This window comes from Sarcophilus harrisii, chromosome 2 (assembly GCF_902635505.1).
Source record: "Sarcophilus harrisii chromosome 2, mSarHar1.11, whole genome shotgun sequence".
In the NCBI taxonomy this organism is placed as follows: Eukaryota; Metazoa; Chordata; class Mammalia; order Dasyuromorphia; family Dasyuridae; genus Sarcophilus; species Sarcophilus harrisii.
In genome coordinates, this window is record NC_045427.1 from 2,605,194 (window position 1) to 2,625,237 (window position 20,044).

Consider the following 20,044-nt stretch of genomic DNA (forward strand, 5'->3'; position numbering starts at 1 on the left):
TCTTTAATGTTTACCTTATATTTCTCCTGGATTGCATTTGTCAGATTTTCTAGTAAGTCTGTCACAAATACCTGAAAGCTTTCCAATTCACTAAATATCCATTTTTGTCCCATTCAGGATTATACTTAACTTTCCTGGGCAAATTATCCTCCGCTCTAATTCCAGCTCTTTTGTTCTACAAAAGGGACGTACATAGAGTTCCAAGATACATAGAGTTCCAAGACCTATGGTCCTTAATCATGTTAGTTCTTGTGTAATGCTTATTGTAGCAACTTGGTATTTAAATTGATTTTTTTCTCTTGTTGCTTGCATCATTTTCTCCTTAACCTGGGGGCTTTGAAACTTGGCTATGATATTCCTGTAAGTTTTCCTCCTGAGATCTCGGGTATTGATCCAGGTTTTTTCTATTTTTATTGCCTCTTCTTGTTGTAGAACTTTAGGGCTATTTTCCTTAAAAGAAAAAAAAAAAAAATTTCTTGTACAGGCCAAGTCAAGAACTATATCAACGCAATTACAAAACACTTTCCATACAAATAAAGTCAGATCTAATCAACTGGAAAAATATCAAGTGCTCATGGGTAGACTGAGCTAATATAATAAAAAATGATAATACTTTCTAAATTAACCTACTTATTCAGTGCCATATCAATCAAGCTCCCAAGAAATGATTTGATAGAGCTAGAAAAAAATAATAATAGAGTTCATCTGGAAGAACAAAAGGTCAAGAATTTCTTTCTTTTCTTTTTTTTTTCTGAAGCAATTGGGAAGGTTGAGAATTTCAAGGAAATTAATGAAAAAAATGCAAATGAAGGTGGCCTAGCTGTGCCAGACCTAAAACTATTATAAAGCAGCGGTCATCAAAACCATTTGGTATTGGCTTAGAAATAGAATAATCAATCAGTAGAATAGGTTAGGTTCACAGGACAAAATAGCCAATGACTATAGTAATCTAGTATTTGACAAACCCAAAGACCCCAGCTTTTGGGATAAGCACTCACTCTTTGATAAAAAGTACTGGAAAAATTGGAAATTAGTATGGCAGAAACTAGGCACTGACCCACACCTAACACCCATATCAAGATAAGATTGAAATGGGCTCATGATTTAGACATACAGAGTGATATTATAAGCAGATTAGAAGAAAAAAGGATAGCTTATCTCTCAGATCGGTGGAGAAGGAAGGAATTCGTGGCCAAAGAAGGAGTGGACAAAATTTTTGAATAGAAAATGGATAATTTTGATTATATTAAGTTATAAAGTTTTTGTACAAACAAAATCAATGTAGACAAGATTAGAAGGGAAACAATAAACTGGGGGAAATTTTTTTATATTCAAGGGTTCTGAGAACCTCATTTCTAAAATATATACAGAGAGAATTGACTCAGATTTCCAAGAATTCAAGCCGTTTTTCAAATAATAAATGGCCAAATGTAATGTCTAGACTAGCTCTCTACAGGACTTCAGGACCAGTTCGAGTCCTTGGTCCTAGTGGAGGAGTAATGAAGGCAGGAAAGCCACCATGGAGCTGGTCAAAGATGGAGTCCGGAGTCCGGAATCTGGAGTCTCCAGTCTTTTCTGTGTTTGTGGCTGAAAGTCTTCTGTGTCTGAGACTCCCTCAGTACCTCAGTATGATTATATCACTATAGCACACTGAGCATGTGCAATCATTACATCACCACGTCACATTAAGTATATGTTTAGAGATCCATTATCTCACACTGAGGAGGTGCTTCTATCAGCACTCCGCTGTCCTTGATTCAAGTACACCTTTTCAGCTGAAGAAATTGAAACCATTTCTAGTTATATGAAAAGCTGCTCTAAATCACTGTTGCTCAAAGAAATGCAAATTAAGACAACCCACACCTCTCAGATTGACTATGATGACAGGAAAAAATAATGATGAATGTTGGAGGGGATGTGGGAAAACTGGGACACAAATACATTGTTGGTGGAGCTGTGAACTGATCCAAACATTTTGGAGAGCAATTTAGAACTATACCCAAAGAGCTTTCAAACTGAGCATACGCTTTGATCCAGCAGTGTTATTACTGAGCCTGTATCCCAGAGAGATCATAAAGGAGGGAAAAGGACCCACATGTGTAAAAATGTATCAGCCTTTTTTATAGTGGCAAACTGGAAACTGAGTGGATGCCCATCCATTGGAGAATGGTTGAATAAGTTATGGAATATGGATGTTATGGAATATTATTGTTCTGTAAGAAATGATCAGCAGGATGGTTTCACAGAGCCCTGGAGAGACTTACACGAACTGATGCTGAGTGAAGTGAGCAGAACCAGGAGATCATTGTACATGGCAACAGCAAGATTATACGATGATCAGTTCTGATGAACATGGGTGTTTTCAACAGTGAACTGATTCAGGCCAGTTCTAATGATGGGCCATATACACGCATTGAGAGGATTGTGGAGACTGAGTGTGGATTACGACATAGTATTTTTGCTCTTTTTGTTGCTGTTTGCTTGCATTTTGTTTTCTTTCTCATTTTCCCCCTTTTTATCTGATTTTTCTTGTGCAGCAAGATCATTGTGGAAATATGTATAGAAGAATTGCATATACTTAAAATATATTAGATTATTTTCTGTTTAGGGAAGATAGTGGGGGAAAGGGAGGGGCAAGGTTTTGTAAGGGTGAATGTTGAAAACTATGCATATGTTTTGAAAATAAAAAGCTTTAACGAAAAGGATATAAAAATTTCTTGTACTATTGTATCAAGATTGTTTTTTTGATCATACCTTTCATACTCATAGTCCGACTATGTCCAGATCAGATGTTTTGTTTTTCTGATGAGATGTTTCATATTCTCTTCCATTTTTTTTATTCTTTTGATTTTTTTCTCATTATCTTATAACATCATTAGTTTCTCCTTGCCCAGTTTCAGTTTTTGAGGATTTTTTTTTTCTTGAGTTTTTGTTTGACTATTTCCAGTTGATTGACTTTTTTTTTCATAATTTTCTTAGATTGCTCTTGTTTTGTTTTGTTTTTTCTTAATTTTTTCCTCATTCTCTCTTAATTTTAAAAAATTCTTCCAAGAACTTGTGACCATTTGACATTTTTCATTGAAAATGGAGTGATTTTTTCAGTTTCATTATCTTTCTCTGAATATGAACCCAGTTCTTTTTTATCTCCATAGTTAGCTGGACTCTTCCTGCCTTGCTTACTCATTTTTATCTTATTTTTAGTAGCATTGCTATAATCAATTTCTAGTCCTGAGGTGTGGGGAATGATGTCCCAGACCTCAGATCCTTTTTTCTGTTTTTTTTTTTTTTTCTAAGCTGTTTCAGGGCCCAGTCTTAGGCATTAACTTAGAGTCAGAGTTTCTCCAGTCATACTGTCCCATATATGCTCTTGGTCTCTATGGTTCCTCCTTTCGTCCTCTTTGCCTTGGAACTGAAACCAGGAACTCTCTTCTCCTGCAAATGCCCCCAGGCAGCAGAGAGACGTGGACTCCCCCGCTCTGCTATGCACTCACCAGGCTTGAGTTAGCTCCTTCTTCCTGAAGCTGCAGCCCAGCATGTGTCTGATCCACAGACTCTCCAATGGAAGGTCTCTATATCTTCTGCTTCTCAGTCTTTCAAGCCCTTGCTATCCTAGGGGTGAAAGTTCCTGAGGCTGAAGTCGGTTCCTAACCCAGCTGCCCCCAAGGCTTGTAGTTTGTGGATTCTGCAGCGTTGGCCTGAAGGTATTTGCACTTCAATCAGGATGAACTCCTCCCTGGAGATCAGGTCACCCTTGGGGTCTGCCCTAGGAGTCAGGAGACAATTGCTGTACCCTAACTTTTCTTTGCTTTTGCTACTCTCCAAAAACTTCAAGGCGATGTTCCATCCTTGTGGGCAGAAGAAAGTAGGGAAGCCTGAATCCCAGGATCTCCCATTCTAGACCCAGGAGTCTTCCTACTATATTACGCTGTCTCTCACTGAACAGAACCTGTCAGACCTCCAAATCTGGCACTTGGCTTTCTATCCCCATGTCCCCTCTGCCAGGTATGCTTTCTTCATGGGTCTTCTCAGAGTCCTTAAATTTCTTCAAGGTTCAGTCCAGTGTCACCTCTTCTGATAAATCTTTACTGATCTCACCTGTCCCCACAGTAGCTTTAGGCAGATAAGCTGATGCTTTACTTGTTTCTGTGTGTGAGGAGAACATAAGGTCCCTGAGAACTAGGTCCAATGTTCATGGTTGTCTTTGAACGTCATCTCTGGTGTGGCTGTCGGGCCTGGAATACCATGGTCTCTGAAAAATTAATGTTGTGTATCCCTAAAAGACCACGAAGAAGTGAAGGCAAACTGCAATGAAACTGAGAATAAGGAGTTGCCAGCGGCAATGGGAAATAGTGAAAGAGTACTAGGGCTGCTTCAGTATTAGGAAAACTATCTGCATAATTGACCATATAATAGAAAAACTAACAGAAATAATGATTATCTCAATATATGCAGAAAAAGCTTTTGATAAAATACTGTACCCATTCCTACTAAAAACGTTAGAGCACATGAGAAGAAATGATAAGCAATTATCTAAAACCAACAACATTCATTATCTGTAAGGAGGATCTTCCCCAAACAATCAGGGGTGAAGCAAGGATGCCCATTATCACCTCTATTATTTAATATTGTAATAGAAATGTTAGCTATAGCAATAAGAGAAGGAAAAGTAATTAAAGGAATTAGAAGAGGCAATGAGGAAATAAAGCCATCACTCTCTTTTTATTGTACCTTTATTTATTTTGTTAGATATTTCCCTGGTTGGGCTGTGCTTGGTCACAGTAAGGCAGGTAAGCAGCATGTTTCCCAAGCTTTGGCCTAGAGCACTAAAAATTTAAGTGACATCAGGAATGGGTTCAATAGGCAACACTATATATATGCCATGAAAAGTATAGCACCCTCCAAAATAAGGGGGAGGGAATAAGAAGATGGGGAAATAAAAGGTGAGAGGAAAAGACAAGGAGAAGAATCCTTTAGTGGGGGGAGGTTAAGTAATAATAAGGCAAGTTATGATGCAGAATTTAATTAAAGAGGCAGCAGGGATAGGAAAGATATGTGTGTGGATATGTGGGTGGTATGTATCTACATACATATATATAAATATATCTTTTATTAACTGTAGCTTGCTTGGGTATTGGGGAGAGATGAAAGATGGGAAAAAGAATAAAGAAAATAAGGTGTGCAGCAGAGAACCAAAGAACAATTTATAAGAAAGTAAAGAAAAAATGGACATTCATGAATTTTTTCTACTAATATTTATCTATCTATCTATCTATCTATCTATACTTTCTTGATCTGGTAACTTGTTGTTACATATTTTGAATCCTCCCTGATGTTCTCCTGGACACATGACAATGTTCTGTTTTGTTTTGCTTTATTTTGTTTTGTATTTCTTTTCCACTTTTTTCAAATAAAATAAATTAAAAAAAAAAAAAGAAGTTAAGTGACTCATGTAGGATATTTATAACAGGAATGATTTGAATCCAAATTTTCCTGCCTCCAAAACCACCTCTCTACTCATTAAATCATAATGTTTCTCTAACAAATAAAGTTTTTTGATTATTTAAATATATCTCATTTTATGCTATAATTCCCCAGCTGAAAAATACTTCAGGATTATATTTCTGCCCTTAACATTGTTTCTTTTTTTTTTCTTTTAATTAATTATTTTTTTCTGGTTATACATGTATATTAACTTTTTAGAATACACATTTATTTATGAATTATGTTGGTTGAGAAAAACAGAACAAATGAAAAACGAGAGGAGAAAAAACAAAAAAGTGAACATATGAAACTATCACTCTTTGCAGATGATACAATGTTATGCTTAGAGTCAATGTTACTGTTATGCTAGATGCTATATTAAAGAATCAATTTAAGAACTACTTGAATTTGTTGACAACTTTAGCAAAATTGCAGGATACAAAATTAGTCCACACAAATCATCAGCATTTCTATATGTTATAAACAAAATTCAGTCGCAAGAGCTAGAAAGATAATTTCCATTTAAAATAACTTGGGAGAGCCTGAAAATGCTTGGGAATTTACCTGCCAAAACAGACCCAAGAACCATGTGAACACAATTACAAAACAGCTTTCATACAGCCAAATCTTAAACAATGGGAAAATATTAATTATTCATTGGTAGGCTAAGCCATTGTAATAAAAATGACAATTCTATCTAAGTTAATCTGTTTATTCAGCACCACACCAATCAAAGTACCAAAAATTATTTTATAGAGCTAGAACAAATAATAGCAAAATTCATCTGGGAAAACAAAAGTTCAAGGACACCAAGAACATCAGTGAAAGAAAGTGCTCTAGCCATATCAGATCTCAAATTGCTATCAAGATAATCTGATACCACAAGCAGATTAAAAGAACATGGACTATTTTATCTGTCAGATTTATGGATAAGAAAAGAATTTAGGACCAAAGAAGATAGAGAGAGCATGACAACATGTAGATTTTTTTGATAATATAAATACATAATATAAAAATATAAATATTAAAAAGTACAATTTAATTATATAAAATGTAAAAGATTTTGCACAAGCAAAATGAATGCAACCAAAATTGTAAGAAAAGCAGAAATTTGCAGGTGGGAGGGTTTTGCAACAAGTTATCTCTGATGTAAAGTATTATTTCTCAAATATATAGAAAACTGAATCAAATTTACAAAAAAAATAACTCATTTTCCAATTGATAAAAGACCAAAGGATATAAATAAGCATTTTTAGAGAAAGATAATTTTCTAAAATCATATCAGGAAATGCTCTAAATGACTATTGATCAGAGAAATGGAAGTTAAAACCTATCAGAGTGGCTGATATGACAAAAAAGGAAAATTATCGTTATTGAGAGGAATGTGGGAAAACTGGGAGGCTAATGCAATTGGAGTTATGAACTGATCCAACCATTCTGGAAAGCAATTTGAAACTTTACAGAATGGGTGAGATGAAAATACTTTATATAATTGCACAGGAATAACTCATCTCTGCTCACCATCTTAGGGAGGGAGGGAGGGATAGAATTTGGAACTCATCACTTCGAATAAAAATGTATTTTAAAAATTGGGGGGGGGGAAATACTGTGTCTGGATTCAAATCCCATCTCTTAAGTCTGTGACCTTGGGGGAGCTTTTTAATATCTCTCGTCCTCAGTTTCCTCATCTATAAAATTAGGAGGTTGGGATTGCTGCAATGTCTTCTAATTTTAAGCCTGGGATTCTTGACTATGGACGAAAAAAAGAAGGTGAGCTGGTCAGAGGGAGGCAGAGAAGTGCCCCACTCAGCTTCTGCCCAAGCCAGGAGACTGTCGGGAAGAAGGCTCCCAGCATTATATCATCTCTCTGATGTACTTAGGAGAGGCCCTGGGATGAAGAAGTGCAGATGGGCAAGACCTGTCTCAAGAGTGCTTAATAAATGCTTAAATGAGGCTTGTATTCTAGCTGTCCTAATGCTTGCCCAATGCCTTAAGACATAGTGTCAACTGAATGCTTATTGAATTGAACTGAAGCTTCAAAAGAGGCTTAGTCTAAAAACCATTACATTGAATTCCCAATCCCTATATTTATGCACACCTGCATTTTTGATTTCCTTCACAAACTAATTGTACAATATTTCAGAGTCTGATTCTTTTTATACAGCAAAATAACGGTTTGGTCATGTATACTTATTGTGTAGCTAAGTTATATTTTAATATATTTAACATCTACTGGTCATCCTGCCATCTAGGGGAGGGGGTGGGGGGGGGTAAGAGGTGAAAAATTGGAACAAGAGGTTTGGCAATTGTTAATCCTGTAAAGTTACCCATGTATATATCCTGTAAATAAAAGGCTATTAAATAAAATAATAATAATAATAATTAAAAAAAAAAAAGAGGCTTAGTCTAAGAATAATCTGGCTGGAGACCTGGAAAATTGCTCCACTCTCACCCCATGTGGCCCAATGACTTCAGGGTTTGGAGTCTGGAGACCGCACTTCTAATCGTCCCTATGCTGTGTAGCCATGAACAGTCCCTTCCCCTAAACAGTCCCTTCCCCCTCCAAAGTACTTTCTGGTACAGAAATTCTCTCTGAAGCCGAGTTAAGGCCTCACCAATTCCTAGAAAGGGAAGCTGGGAGGAGACACAACATGGCAGCAGACCAATATTTAATGAGTAACTCCATGGGAAAGAACTGGAAAGGGTAGGTGACCGGTGAAGGGGACAGAGGTTAACAGCCTGGGGGAGGGGAAGGGGGAAGGGAAGGGGAGGAGAAGGGGGAGGGATGGACTGTGAGCTCCCTAGTGCCGAACTTTATAGGTAACCAGATCCTCCCACACTGTCAGAAGGGAACTCCAGCCCTAGGAGAGGTTGGGAGGCTCCATGTTAATGAACCCCAGATGAGGTCATTCGGGGATGGGTGTGAGCCAGACTGCCTTCTCACTTTGCAGACTAACAAAAATGAGTGTAAGAAAGGCTAACTTACTGGCCTAGGACTCCACAGCTGGTAAGGCATTATTTGAACTCGGGTCTTCCTGTGTAAGTATAGTCGTCTGGGACCCAAGATGAGAGCTCTTGCAGAAGAAGCCCCCATAGGGCGTGTATGTGTGGACAGATTACCTGGAGCGTTCTTATAGAAGCAGGTGACTGTTAAGACCATCTGTGCTCCTGACTCTCAGTCTGGGGAACCACATTCTCCTGACAGGTGGAAGCTCCCGGGGAAAATCCCAGCTCTTGCTAGTCCTGGGGCCTCGTCACAGCTGGGGATTGTGTTCAGTGTTGGAGCCAGAGTTTAGAAAGGAGGTCACTCCGGATCCAGCCATTCAGGAGAGCCATTTGGAACTATGCTCAAAAAGTTATCAAACTGTGCACACCCTTTGATCCAGCAGTGTTTCTACTGGGCTCATATCCCAAAGAGATTATAAAGAAGGGAAAGGGACCTGTATGTGCACGAATGTTTGTGGCAGCCCTCTTTGTAGTGGCTAGAAACTGGAAACTGAGTGGATGCCCATCAGTTGGAGACTGGCTGAATAAATTGTGGTATATGAATATTATGGAATATTACTGTTCTGTAAGAAATGACCAACAGGAGGATTTTAGAGAGTCCTAGAGAGACTGACAGATGCTGAGGGAAATGAGCAGGACCAGGAGATCATTATATACTTCAACAAGACTATATGAGGATCAATTCTGATGGACGTGGCTCTCTTAGGCAATGAGAGGATCCAAATCGGTTCCAATTGATCAGTAATGAGCAGAACCAGCTACACTCAGCGAAAGAACTCTGGGACCACAACCTAGCATCTGCACTCTTTCTGTGATTGTTTGCTTGCTTTTTGTTTTTCTTCCCAGGTTATTTTTACCTTCTTTCTAAATCCATTTTTTTTTTCATGTACAGCAAGATATTGTATCAATATGTATCCATATGTCGTATTTAACATATTTAACATGTATTGAACTATGGAGGTGGAGGAAAGGAGGAAAAAAATTGGAACAGAAGGTTCTGAAAAGGTCAGTGTTTGAAAAATTACTCATGCATGTGCTTTGTAAATAAAAAACTATAATAAAAAAAAAAAAAAAAGGAAGTCACTGCATGAACTGGGGAGGGCCTGGGTTAGTAATGGGGATGAGCTGGAGGAATTGCAAGCACTTTGAAGGCAGGGAGTGCTTCACGTCTCCACATAACACAGTGCCTGACATCACAGAAAGCGCTGAAGGAATGCTTGTTGATTGACATTGGGATGTTCCGGTCAGAGAAGAATGGAGGACATGATGCAATCTTTAGTTAAAGGCCTGTCACGTGGAAAAAGCTCAAGCCTGCTTTGACTTGGTCTCAGAGGAGAGGAGAGCTGGGGGCTAGAGGATCCGGATTTAAATCTTGCCTCTAAGTCATTTTTTCATTCTCAGCCTCAGTTTCTTCATCAGCCAAGTGATGGGATTGGACTAGATGTTCATCAAGATCTCTTCTAGGTCAGCATCTTATGTTTCAGATCAAAGTTTGGCTGCCTATAAAGAAAAACTAGATAACGATGAGAAAATTCTAAGATAGCAATAGAGTGCTTCGGAGGGAGGGCTGTTGCTGTTCTGGGGCCCCTATATTCAGTGATGGACCAAGCCGTTGGGAGGCCCCGAGGCATGTGCCATCTATCCACCCGTGCCCAGGGCTGCCTGTCCTGCTCAACATCAACACCAGGGGGTGACAATCGTGAGCCACCGTCCAGCTGCCTGCGCCTCGGGCTCACTCATACCCCTTTATCATCACTTTACTCTTCTGCCATCTCCTCCATGTTTCCCTTTCCTTCATTCCCCTTCCAGTTTGGCAACTCGAGGGAATCATTATGGCTCTTCTGCAGACAGGCCATGAACCCCACTCCCCATCTCTATGGCTTTCCAAACAGGGCTTTCCTTACTCTCTCCCTTGCAGTCAGTAAGGAGTTAATCAATAAATATTTATTAAGCAACTGCTGTGTGCCAGCCATTTTCATAAGTGCTTAGGAAGGCAAACGGTCCTAGCCCTCAAGGAGCTTCCAGTTTAACGAAGGAGGTGAGATATAATGTTGATGCGAGCTAATTTGCTGGGAAGCCAGTCTTTGGTTTTTGCCATACTTCCTCAGATAATATAATATCTCTGGGAAAGCTAGTTGGTGATTTGGGGTTAAAAGTAAGGAAAGATCAATTGGTCAACTGATATAGGAGACGGTAGCTGGAAAGTGATGCTGTGGGGAACATTTGCTCAGTAGAAGCTCCATTGTAGCACTGTAGTATTGTAGCCCTCCCCCGTTCCTCTCCCCCTGTAGGGAAATTTAGCTTTGCTCTAGGATCCTGACCAATAGAAATGAGGAGACTGGTCCCTGCATGATGATATTATAGAGAGTGAAGGAGAGAAGGGACATCATGGCAGGTGGTTACCGTGATGCAACAAAAGAAAAAAATAAAGAAAACCATCAATAAGCCATTTAAAAATATATTGAAGAAACCAGGAATTCAGAAGGGAGCAGAGATGAGCAGGGAAGTTTTCATGACAACATTTAATACACACACACACACCAACCAAATTATATGAAACAAAAGTTCACAATTTCATATACAGTCTTTTTTTTTAATTATTTTTTGTAAGCTGAACTGTTCACATTCACTAAGTTCACCATAGAAAATGAAGAGGGCAAGATAGGAAGAACTTCCCAGCAGCCCTCAGTCTACATTCTTCATGGTGGGAGCCACTTCTAGCAGCAGCTGGAGTTGGACTGTGATCCCCTGCAAGAGTCGGGGCTGGAATTGGAAGTAAATGACGGTGAAATACACCACAAAGCCACTGAGCACGAACAGGAAGACGTAAAGGAACTCCATCTGTGGCTGGTCGATGATGGGCGCCAGGACCAGGTAGATGGCGGCCAGCAGCACAATGACCGGGATGATGATAGGAACCTTTGGGGGAAAAAGGTGCCGATCACGGGCCATCCCGGGAGGAGGCACTCCAGCCATCCTCGGCCTCGCCCACCCCCCATCTCGCAGAGCTGGAAACCAGAAGCTGGGTCTCCTGTTCCGAACAGACTCTTAGCTCATGTCATTTCAGTTCATCCAGTGGCTCTCGGAACTAACACTAACTGCGAAATTTTCGTGGATTGTGTTTTGCTTTTGCTGATGATGCAACAGATCTCCCAAGAGACAGAGGATCTAAAATGGAGTCTGGGATCTCCTTTCCTTGAGAGATGAAAACTGGATTGTAATCTTTAGAGTGGTGAGTGAAGCTGGGCGCTTCTCTCCTGGAATCAGGAAAAGGTAGGAAGAGAGGAAGGGGAGAAGAGCAGAGAAGGGAGTCCTTCCCTGAGCTCTCCCAGGATGAGGAAGATGAAGCCTTTGTCTTTATTGTAGAGCTAATGCAGAGCTCAGCTTCTGGCTCCTAGCAAGTATCTAATTAAATGTTCATTAGTTAATCGTTGGATGGACTGAGATTTATTGGTTACAGAATTCCTGCCCCCCCCCCATAACTACTCCCCCAACTGGCTTACTGCCCGAAGTTTTGTCAGCCTCTCCCTCTCTTGCCTGGCTGATCCCGGGTCTCCAAGGTCTAGTCCAGCTGTAAACAACTATGAGCACAGGCCCGCGTGGCCCCCAGCAGGTCGCTGGGCAGCTCTGGCTTCCATGCCCAGGAAATCTCAGCAGAACTGGAGCTCTCCCTCTGCCTACTGGGTCCCTTCCCTGGGCTCACGCCCTGTTCATTCCTGGGGAGCTCAAGGACCTGTGACTCCAGGACTGAAGACATCAGGGGACACACCAAGCTGACAGAGCCACAAATGGGGTAGAGAAGAGGCTGGTGTAAACAAAAGGGGCCTCGAGCCCATCCCCCTTCTCCCATAGGGGAACCTCCAATTTGAGGAAGGGCCAAGGCCAGCCATCCTTTGTTCCTCTCTTGGCTCTGCCGCTGACTCCCTGGGCCTCCCCACAAGTTCTCCACTTTTCTGTCCCATTAGAATTTAAACTCCTCAAGGGCAGAGTCTGTGTGTCTTTGTGCTTGTAAATGTATATACACATCAGTACTGACTCAGTTTACCTTGTATGATCTCGGCAAGTCTTTCTTCTTAATTTTCAGGTAAAGGAGGCAGCTGATAGTAGTTCCATGAATCATCCATATTATAAAGCTAAGAGAGAACATAATTCCCCACCTTGAATATGGCCAACGTTCAGGGAGGGAAGGAGCTGGGGCTGACAATGTGCCAGGGGCTGATTCTCAGGCCATTTCTACCACAGCCAACCCACTAGAGTGCCAGGCAGAAAAGGGGGAGGCCTGGGGTCATACAAAACGGCAGCTATCCCTGGGGCCGTGCTCTGCTTGTGGCCCTGGCTCCTGCTAAGCTCTGTGGCTCTGGGCAAGACCCTTCACCTCAGTGAGCCTCCTTCCCCTCTATATAAAATGGGGCTACTAAGTCTTGCTCTGCCGCTACCTCTGCCCCTGCCCCTGCTACCTTCACCCCTGCCCCTGCTCTCTCCTACCTGTCCTGCTGGGATGGGCAGCAGCAGCAGAGGCAGTACCCCAGCTGCCCGATCCCAGCAGACCCCCCCCCCTAGCCCTTCTCCTCAGCCCCCAGCCAAGCTTGGCAGGACCCCGGCTAGCACAGATGAAGTCCTCAGGACTCTTCTCCCCCTCTCCCCCCTTGTCCCGGGGAGCCGCACTCCTCAGCACAGATGGCTCAAGCCTCTATTCAGTCTTTTGACCAGTGAGTGCTCAAACTGAGCTCAGGAGCCACTGGAGCCCCAAGATCTTGTTTAGACAAATTGCTGCCCTCCCCCCTCCCAGCTTGTGATCATGAGGTTGCTCTTTTGAACCCAAGGGTAAAACATTTCTCCTTCTATTTGCTCACTTGACTTGTCCTCAGAAAGGTTTTGGTCCCACCCCCCCCACCCCCCAACTGAGGAGCCAGTGTTTGACTCTCTCCTCGCTAACCCTGCAGGAGGCAGAACAGCCCAGTGGTGGAGGAAGGGGCAGGTCCTTGGGCGCCGGAGGAAGGGGCAGGTCCTTGGGCGCCGGAGGAAGGGGCAGGCCCTTGGGCGGCAGAGCCCTGTGGCCGAATCCCAAGCTTCCAGGCCTTTGGACAGCACTCTCCCTTCTTTCCCTCTTTGTCAAAAAGAAAGGAGCGGCTGGAGATGCTCCCAGCTTCGTGCCCTGGCTTTCCTTCCCTCCCCAGCCCCCCGGGTCCCTGCAGGAGAAGCCCTCCTCCCTTGCCTGCAGAAGTTGACGATGCTGCTGAAGTTTGCCGGGATGATCATGATCAGAGCCACTGCGGATGTGAAGGTCAAAGCTGGAGAAGGGGTGAGGTGCCGGACGTGGGCCATGGACAGGATGCCTGGCTGGAAGTCACGGCACGAGGAAGAAGGGGTCAGCCATTGCAGGGGCCTTCCGGGAGGACATCACTAGGGCTGGCGGGGGCAGTCGGGCTTACTCTTGGCGGGCACAAGACTCCCGGACCAGGCTGAGCCACAGAGTCAGGACCAGGGAAGGGGGCACAGGAAGAAGCCCCCGGAGATGAATGGTGGGTCCTTCCTTACCATGTGCCCTTCCCTGGCGGCAGCGTAGCACATGCGGCTCCCGCTGAAAAACCCTCCATTGGCTGACCCGAAAGTCGAAAGCGCCACTGACACGGGCACCAGCCAGGCCCAGTCTCCCAGGATTTGATTCCTGGAAAAACACAAAGGGCAAGGAGAGCAATACAAGCCCGGCTGCAGCTGCTCCTTCTCCGGGCTTAATTTGCCCGTGGCCTGAGCAAGCTGCAATCCTCCCCCTCCCCCAGGGCAGGGGCCAGATCCCTTTAAGCAGCTGGACAGAGGGGGCCTGGGGTGGCTGGTATCCCTCAGTCCTTTCTGTCACCCTCGTGGGCTTTTCTTGGCAGACACTTTGCCCCGTCCTCCAGCTGACTGAAGACGTGCCTTACAAGTCTGTGAAGTCCAGGATTACTCTCTCTCTAAGAACGGGGAAACTGAGGCTAAGAAATATCCAAAGCAGAGCTGGCTGCCGTTGCACTGGAATCTGCCCTGCCTCCTTCCCCAAGAAGCTGCCTTTCCCCATGGCCTTTCTCCTTGGCAAAAGGTCAATTTATTTAGGGTCAATTTATACAGACAAGATGGAGGGCTCCACTAGGCTCCGGGGGGGGGGGCTCACAATTAGCCAGTGGAAAGGGAGCCCCCTGAGGTGGGGCGTGCTCTTAGCTGCAGGTAAAAAGGGGCTTACCCCCAAAAGGAGAGGTGGGGCTGGGAAGCAGAGTGAAGTGGGGGGGGGGAGGAGAAGGCAGAGGGCCATGGCGGACCAACCCAAAGTGGGGTGACCTACTCCTACAAGGAGATCTTCCAGGGCCGTGACTGGGATTCCGGAGAGGTCCCAGCAAGGGGAGGCCCAGCAGAGGCTGGGGCCCCGGAGTCTGGCACAGCTTGGGTTTCAGCCTGGAGCACCTCCCAGAGGGTGGGGACCAGAGCTGCATTGATCCCTATCGGAGCTGCCTCAGGGAGCCATTCCTGTACTAACGGCACCTGAGCTGGAAGACCTCATCGAAGGGCAGGAAAGGTCACAGGGCCTTGGCTCTGGCGAACCGGGGGCCGTCACTTCCCTCTCTGACCCCCTCCCAGCCCCTTCTTGGAATCCTGGAGGAGGAGGGCTGGACAAAGGGCCTTGGGGGCCGGGAGAAGGGAAGGCTCCGTCTTTGAGAGGGAGGGAACTGGGGAAGAGGCTTCTCCTTCTCTGGGCCGCTTCTACCTCTGAACCGCAGGAGTCATGGCACTTGGTCTTGGTCCAGATTCAAACCCGCGCTTCTTTCTGTCCAACCCGAAAGGTCTCCCCCAAGGCCCCGGTGCCTGCTGCTCACCCCCAGGTGACGGCCAGGATGCCCGAGGACCCGATGTCACTAGGACTCAAGACCACCATGTAGCTCAGGTTTACGAGGATGTAGAGCCCGGTGACCAGGGGGATGGAGATCACTATGGCCCGGACCAAATTCTTCTGCAGAGGAAACACAGAAAGGTGACTCCAGTGCCCTCCCCCACCCTTGGGTGGGTTCTTCATAGTCCTGGAATAGTCCAAGCATTTCTTCTGGGCCTTCAGGGTGGGGGAAAGCCCCCAGTCCTCGAGCTAAGGGCAGAGAGGGATGATGGAGCTCTGGCCCTGCCTTCCCTGGGGGACTCAGAGAGCCACAGCTTCCAGGACATTGGTTGGCCCTTGACCTCAAATACCTGCAAGCTCTCCTGTGGGAGATTAGTCTGGGCCTGCTTGGCCAGGGGTGGAGGGGGGAGGACTGGGAGCTTTGGGGGGAAATGCAAAGAGCCCATTTGAGGCTGCAGGTCAAAAATTTCCCCTCCACCCGTTTTCCCTCCACAAACCCGCGACCTTCCTCCCCTTCCCTTTTCCCTTTCCTTCCCTCTTTTCTCCCCCCCCACCCTTTTTCCCTTCCCTTCTTCCCCCCCTTTCCCCCCCTTTTTTCCCTTCCCCCTCCTTCCTTCCCCCCCTTTCCTCCCCCCCCCCCCCCCCCCCCCCCCCCCCCCCCCCCCCCCCCCCCCCCCCCCCCCCCCCCCCCCCCCCCCTTTTCCCCCCCCCCCCCCCCTTGACTTTGGAAAAACCCACCCCGCCCTTTGTGGGCCCTCCCAAACCCAAAAAGGAAAAGGGCCCCCCAACAGTTGCCCCCAAAACCAAAACCCGGGGGGACTTCCTGCCTAGTCTCAGGCAGAGAAAATTCTCATAACCTATTGAAAACAAAACCCCTTTCAAGCGTCAGGTAGAAAGGGAAAAGGGGAGAAGGGAAAAAAGGGGAAAAGAAAGAAAGAAACTTTGGAATTTTCAGGACACCATATTAGAAAAAAACTCTGGAACGGCCCGGGCGGGAAACTCACTACTGGCAACACCCCATCCGGGCCCTTTTTGTCCGGGGGTTTCCCAACTCGGAATGGGGAAAACTGAATAATGGAGAGAAAACTTTAAGATCCCTGGAGGATACATCTGGGGAGTTGGCGCTCCCTGGGTAGGGTTAACTTTCCCCACCCAGGAGGAGGATCCCACCCCAACCGGGCACCCCTCCCTAAACCCGGGGCCCAAGGGGAGAGGGGAGGAAAAAGGGAACGGGGGAGGGATTACAAATCTCCCTTTCCCTCCAAAAACCCTCTCTTCATTAATTCCCTGGGTAAAAGGGGAAATCTCTTTATCCGGTACATTGGCTAAAGGGTTCCCTTCCCCTAAAATTATCCCTCTTCCCTTTATCCCCAATTGTTTTCTCCCCATCCCCTTCCCTCAAAGCCCCCTCCCTCTTTTTCTTTAATTTCTTGGGTCCCCTCTTTTTTTCCCCCCTGGTTTCCCCGCCTTTTCGCAAAATAAATTTTTGCTTTTCCGGGAAAACCATCCTTTCGGCCCTCCACTTCCCCTCCCTTTTTCTCCGAACGTCCGGAAAAATTCTTGGTCCTTACCCCCCTCCTTCCTCGCCGCCTGTGCCCTCTGGCACAGGCTGTCCTTCCCGGTGTGAGACAATCCTTCCTCACCTCCTTGATGGTGAATCATCTTCCAGGCTGTGCCCGGCCCTGCCCGGCCCTGCCCCTCCCTTTAGGACGAGAGCTCCCAGGTCGTTTCTTTGCATCCCCAGCATTTAGAAGGGTGCTGGGGGAGCGGGGCGGGGGCGGCGGTCCTCAAAGCTGACTGAGCTCTGGGGAAACTGCCAGAGAGCAGGGCCCCCTCCCATCATCCGTCCAGTCACACAAAACGAAGCTCCCCTGCCCCACCCTCCCTTATCTGTGCGCCCACTTGGGGTGTCCCCCCAACACCCACGTCGTGGGCTCTCTGAAATCAGGGAGCTCGTCATGTGGCTGGAAGTAAAATGTAGGGGGAGAATGGTTCAGGGAGCCCCGTAAGTTGTGGGACTGGTCAAAGCCATTTCCTTTTTCTGAACCTCAATTTTCTTTTCTACAAAATGGAGCCATCATAGCATCTACCTCATAGGGCTTTGGGAGGATGAGGCAAGATGACATAAAATGCTTTGCCGACCTCCCAGGGCTACAAAACTGCTTTGGTTATAACTTTGCTCTGAGGGCCAGGCCGTGCACACAGTAGGTGCTCAAGATGCTCTTCACTATCCCCCTCAGTGCCTGGAGAAAGACTTCCCTTAGGGCACTGAATTAAATGAACAGTTTTTGTGACATGTCGGCTAAAATCACCCCCCACCTGCCCGGCTTCGTGCCCCCCCCTTCCCCCTTAGGAACCAAGCCTGTGACCCCAGGCAGAGGAGGGGCACTCACTTCTGCGTTTTTGAGTTCTTCCATCACGAAATTCAGGTTGTTCCAGCCAGTAAAAGACCAGAGGCCCTGGTAGAAGGCCATGCTGACGCTGCCCGGCTGCGGGCCGGTGCCGGCGAAGGCGCCCCGGAGGGTGGGGGCCGCCTGCCCCCGGGCCAGCGCCCAGAGCCCCCCGCCCACGATGACCAGCAGCGCCAGGACCTTGGCCGCCGTGCACACGTTCATGAGCGCGGCCGCCAGCCTCACGCTCCGGCAGTTGACCAAGGCCAGGACCAGGATGCAGGCGGCCGCCACGCATCTCACCAGCAGCGCGGGCAGCGAAGCGCAGCCCGGGCGGAAGGGCGCCAGCACGTACTCCGCGAAGGTCAGGGCGACGGCCGCGATCCCAGCGGGCCTGACCAGCAGCGTGGACACATAGCTCACCAGGAAGGCGGGGAGGGGCCCGAAGGTCCTGAGGATATAGACGTAGTCCCCGCCGGACTCCCGGATGAGGGTGCCCAGCTCGGCGTAGCTCAGAGCGCCCAGCGTGGCCAGGAGGCCGCAGGCGGCCCAGACGAGCAGGCTCCCCCCGGGGCTCCCCACGTGGGAGAGCACGAGCTGGGGGTTCATGAAGATCCCGGCGCCGATCATGCAGCCGGCGATCAGCGACACGCTGCTGGCCAGCCCCAGCTCCCGCCGCAGCCGCAGCCCCGAGGGCGCTGCTTCCCCAGCGCGGGGCCCTTCCTCCTCCTCCCTCATCCTCTGAGAGCTCTTGGGAGCAGGCGCTGTGGGCACCGGCTGAGCCTGAGGCCGGCAGGGTTAATGATTACACCTGGAGCCCGGCCAGCAGGACAAAGGGCCCTCACCAGCAGGGCAAAGGCCCTCACCCAGCAGGACTAAGGACCCTCACTCAGCAGGAGGAAGGACCCTCAGCCAGCAGGAGAAAGGACCCCCACCCAGCAGGACTAAGGCCCCTCACCCAGCAGGACTAAGGCCCCTCACCCAGTAGGAGAAAGGACCCTCACCCAACAAGACTAAGGACCTTCACTCAGCAGGAGAAAGGACCCTCACCCAGCAGGAGAAAAGCCCCTTTCCCAGCAGGACTAAGGCCCCTCACCCAGTAGGAGAAAGGCCCCTCACTCAGCAGGAGGAAGGACCCTCACTCAGCAGGAGAAAGGACCCTCACCCAGCAGGAGAAAAGCCCCTCACCCAGCAGGACTAAGGACCCTCACTCAGCAGGAGGAAGGACCCTCAGCCAGCAGGAGAAAGGACCCCCACCCAGCAGGAGAAAAGCCCCTCACCCAGCAGGACTAAGGCCCCTCACCCAGTAGGAGAAAGGACCCTCACCCAACAAGACTAAGGACCTTCACTCAGCAGGAGGAAGGACCCTCACCCAGCAGGAGAAAAGCCCCTTGCCCAGCAGGACTAAGGCCCCTCACCCAGTAGGAGAAAGGACCCTCACTCAGCAGGAGGTAGGACTCTCACCCAGCAGGAGAAAGGACCCTCACCCAGCAGGACTAAGGACTCTCACCCAGCAGGAGAAAGGGCCTTCCCCTAGCAGCTGAAGAGAGCAGGGCCTGCAGGGAGACAGTCCTTGACTCCACTTGGGATGCACAGCCCAGTGCAAAGGCCGAGGCATTTGGAGTCTGGGAGCTGAGTGCAAATGCCGCTGTGTACCCCGCACTATTCGAAGCACTAGGACCACAAAAAGTTTCCTCCTATTTCAGATGAGGGGGTTGGCCTAGGTGGGGGTTCTCGGGCTGCATCCCAGGCTGGTGAAGAGCCCTCCTCAAAACCGCCGCCTCACAGCTGACTTTCAGCCACAGACCCTTTAAAATCTGCTCATGAACCCCAGGTTAAGGACCTCACACTAGTGCCAGCTAATCCCTATCCTTTTCCTGCTGAGCTAGAACCAGGAACTGGAGCACCTGGGGCAAAGCTAGCACTGGGAGAGAGGAGTAGGGGAAAGGGCATAATCTGAGTACTAGCCATGGGATAATTATGATAACCCTGGAAGCCCAGCTCAGCCCCTCAGGCTGGGGAATCCCCTCTCCTCAGACTCTTGGAGCAATCTGGGGATGAAGGTGAAAACCACAGAGAAGGACTCAGTAGGGACAAGAGTTCTTGGGGCTGGAGGACAAGCCTGGCAGAAGCTGTGGTGAGATGCCCTATGCCCTATCACTGCAAGGTCTCACGGGGGAGGGGTGCAGCCACATCCCAGAATGTGACAGGTGGCCCCACTTCTCCCCCTGAGGCCTAAAGACCCCTGTGAGGGGGACCCCACTTAGAGTGGGAAAAGCCTTGAGTCAGAGGACCTGAGTTGAGACCC

General features: G+C 47.3%; 1 protein-coding gene across 1 annotated transcript; it reads right to left on the reverse strand.

Annotated features, from left to right (window-relative positions):
- Positions 1-10,931: 10,931 nt before the first annotated feature.
- Positions 10,932-18,897, reverse strand: LOC100920948 (b(0,+)-type amino acid transporter 1-like). The gene is made up of 6 exons (XM_031949582.1): positions 17,740-18,897; positions 15,333-15,466; positions 14,026-14,155; positions 13,703-13,827; positions 12,533-12,620; positions 10,932-11,406 (listed from the first exon to the last, which is right to left on the reverse strand). Exons 1-6 carry the CDS (start codon positions 18,472-18,474, stop codon positions 11,173-11,175), a joined length of 1,446 nt encoding a protein of 481 aa, XP_031805442.1. The 5' UTR covers positions 18,475-18,897; the 3' UTR covers positions 10,932-11,172.
- Positions 18,898-20,044: the final 1,147 nt, after the last annotated feature.